This window comes from Acanthisitta chloris, unplaced genomic scaffold (genome assembly GCF_000695815.1).
Source record: "Acanthisitta chloris isolate BGI_N310 unplaced genomic scaffold, ASM69581v1 scaffold2689, whole genome shotgun sequence".
Taxonomy (NCBI): Eukaryota; Metazoa; Chordata; class Aves; order Passeriformes; family Acanthisittidae; genus Acanthisitta; species Acanthisitta chloris.
The window spans coordinates 64512-67576 of NW_008689592.1; the positions used below are offsets into that span (position 1 = coordinate 64512).

General features: G+C 44.9%; 1 protein-coding gene across 1 annotated transcript in view; it reads left to right on the forward strand.

Moving 5' to 3' along the window:
- The window catches only part of PINX1 (PIN2/TERF1 interacting, telomerase inhibitor 1), a gene marked incomplete at its 5' end in the record, with an annotated part of 61481 nt that extends 58728 nt beyond the window's left edge, over positions 1-2753 (forward strand). Inside the window, one exon of the mRNA XM_009081460.1 lies at positions 2145-2753. Within this exon, the coding sequence (XP_009079708.1) occupies positions 2145-2753 (609 nt within the window). The remainder of the gene's footprint in view (positions 1-2144) is intronic.
- Between the last annotated feature and the right edge of the window lie 312 nt (positions 2754-3065).

Here is a 3065-nt window from a genome sequence, read left to right on the forward strand (position 1 = left end):
TGCATAAGGAGTCAGACCTGGAAAACCTTACTCACAAACCCTAATTAACCCCACTTCAGCCAGCAAGTTTAACGATGCCCTGAAGAGAGGCAGAGCACTTATCTCCACCATCGTGCAATAGCTATAAAGCATCGAGATAAGTGGGTTTATATCTCCCAGGTTTCTGTTGGCCTTTCCTGTGTATCACTTTGTATCAGTGAAAGTGGCTGTGAAACATCACTGCTCTGATTTGGTTGTGTTTTATAGTCCCTTTAGTTCACATACAGGATGCATGGGCAGAGTGGATGCTCTTATCTCTGTGCTTCTGAATGGAAAAGCAGGGAATTATCCCTGTCGTGCTCACCACTTTGACTGTGTAATAGCTGTGGATTACCTCCTCTGCAAGAACATGTCATAGGCCACATGTTGCTGAAGATTCTACACCATCCTACCTGCTCAGCTTTTCCCATCCAGAGGGTGTGCTTGGATACCTGTAGGGTGTACAAGGCTTTAAAAATAATGAGCTGAGGGACATGGGGGAGCTCAGCCTGGAGAATAGAAGGCTCAGAGGGGATCTTATTCCTCTCTATAACTCCCTGGCAGGAAGTTGGAGCAAGATGGGGGTCAGTCTCTTCTCCCAGGTAACGAGTGACAGGACAAGAGTCTCAAGCTGCACCAGGGGAGGTTTAGGTTGGGCATTCAGAAAGAATTTATTCACAGAGAGGATTGTCTGGTATTGGAAGGGGCTGCCCAGGGGGGTGGTGGAGTCACCATCCCTGCAGGTGTCCAGGAAACGACTGGATATGGCACTTAGTGCTATAGGCTAGTTGACATGGTGGTGTTAGGTCATAGGTTGGGCTTGATGGTCTCAGAGGTCTTTTCCAATCTAAATGATTCTGTGATTTTGTGAAAATTTGGGACATTTCCAAGAGTCATTTATGCCTTTTGCCAAGCAAAAGGACATACCACAAAGGCTTATTTTTGAGTGCTTCAGTATCCATGTGAACAAACCTGAATCAGCTGCATTCATTGCGTTTTCGGAGTCAATTCTCTTAACGCCATACATAATATCCAGCCCCATAGCTATACTTTGCTTTTAGTTTGCTTTCTAGTTAAAACTCTTTTGGTAGCTACTCACCTGCAGCTAGACTTCAGCAGCTCTTCATTCCATGTCTGCAGAAGCCTTGTAAGATCTAACCTGTGATGTTGTTTTTGCCATCTGATAACGTGTGATCAATTGGAGTGTGTTTAAATAACAACATCTGGGACACAGTGACAGAAAACCAGCTGGGAAACAAACATTTCTAAAGATCAGATAAGGTGCAAGAGATGCATCAGTGCTGGATTGCTCACTGGATCAGAAGTTCTTTGCTGTAGAAGTATTCCAGGCATGGGATTTCCTTTGTGCCACAGGCTAAGAGATTGTACTGGATTATTTTTCATTTAGTTCTATCTTGTAGAGGCATGTGCCTTTGCAAGGGGAGTGTAATACTCTTGAGTATGATCGTGGTGTACACAACCTGCAGGAGTTACGTAGGAGTTGGTAAACTAAGGAATTGAAAACAGCTGAAAATTGTCTTGTTTTGTATTTTCTTGTTGCCTTCCATACTTCCATGTCTTCTTCATAGTATACTTCATAGCAGTCTATAACTTCCTCATGAAGAGCAGCAGAGCGACAGCACCAGTCTCTGCTCTCTAGTGACCACTGAGAGACCTGAGGGAATGGCCTGAAGCTGTGTCAGGAGAGGTTTAGGCAGGATATTAGGAAAAGGTTCTTCCCCCAGAGGGTGGTTGAACACTGGAACAGCTCCCCAGAGCAGTGCTCACAGCACCAAGCCTGACAGAGCTTTAGGAGTGTTTGGACAACACTTTCAGGCACATGGTGGAATTGTTGGGGTTGTGCTGTGCAGGGCCAAGAGTTGGACTCAGGGATCCTTGTGGGTCCCTTCCAACTCAGGATATTCTATGATTCCCTCAACCTCCACTGTCTGTTGCATTAAGGGCTGCCTCACTTCTCCCCCAGGCTGTACTTTACAGTTAATTTTAAAAGCACCACATTGGTTTTCAATATTTTTCTTATTAGTGTGCAAAAAACCCCCAAAACTCCATTCTGTTTAAAGTCATTTATTTCTGATTCTCACTCCTGCTCCTCTGTTCACTTGCAGGCGGATATTACAGATCCTGAGTCTCAGGAAGAGAAGGAGAGGAACCACTGGCTCTCTAACCCTGCAGATGGTTCCAATACAGTGAAGAGTGTTCTCACTGTGCAAGAATATTTTGCCCAGCGCATGGCAAAGTTGAAGGGATCCCAGAAGGAACCAGAAACAAAGACAGATAATTCCAACCCAACAGCTGATGAAGCTTCAGAGCCTTCAGAAGAACTCAAAACCAAAGTCAAAAAGAAAAAGAAGAAGCAGAAGAGAGATAATGAGGCAGAGAGGACAGAGCATTGTGAGGAACCAAAAGGGAAACAGTCTAAGACAGGTGGTTTGAATGGAAAGGAACTGGATGCTCCATTAAATGAATGTCACAAAGGGAAAAAGAAGAGGAAACATAAAGAGTGGCACAAAGGGGAAAGCATCAGTTCTGATGAAAATATGGGCACTGGAGAAATTGATGCAGGAGTATCTGATGGGGAAGATCTCAGCATAAAGGAACATGAAGCAAAGCAGAAGAAACGCCAGAAGAAGAAACACAAAAGGCAAAAAGAGGAGTTGAATGAGTGTGTGGAAGAAGTACCCAGAAAGAAAAAGAAGAACTGTAAGCACATTTAACCATTTCAGAGTCAGTCTGGTGCTCTGAGGTGAGTCAGCAGGTTAGAGGAGGACTCTGTAAACACAGCAGCAGACATCACGTTGTTCTCCAGGCTTGTGCACGTTGCTCCACCTCCAACTGAGACCACAGGCTGGGCCTAAACACAGCTCTTCTGAGGAGAAACACTGTGATGGGCCAACATGAGCCTCAGTGCCACGTTACAAAAGGATCCACGTGTAGGGCTGACACATGGCTAAGACTGAAAGGCAGGGAATTACTTTCTGCTGCTTCACACTGACTCTGTTTTTCTCAATCCAGGAAAAAATAACAGC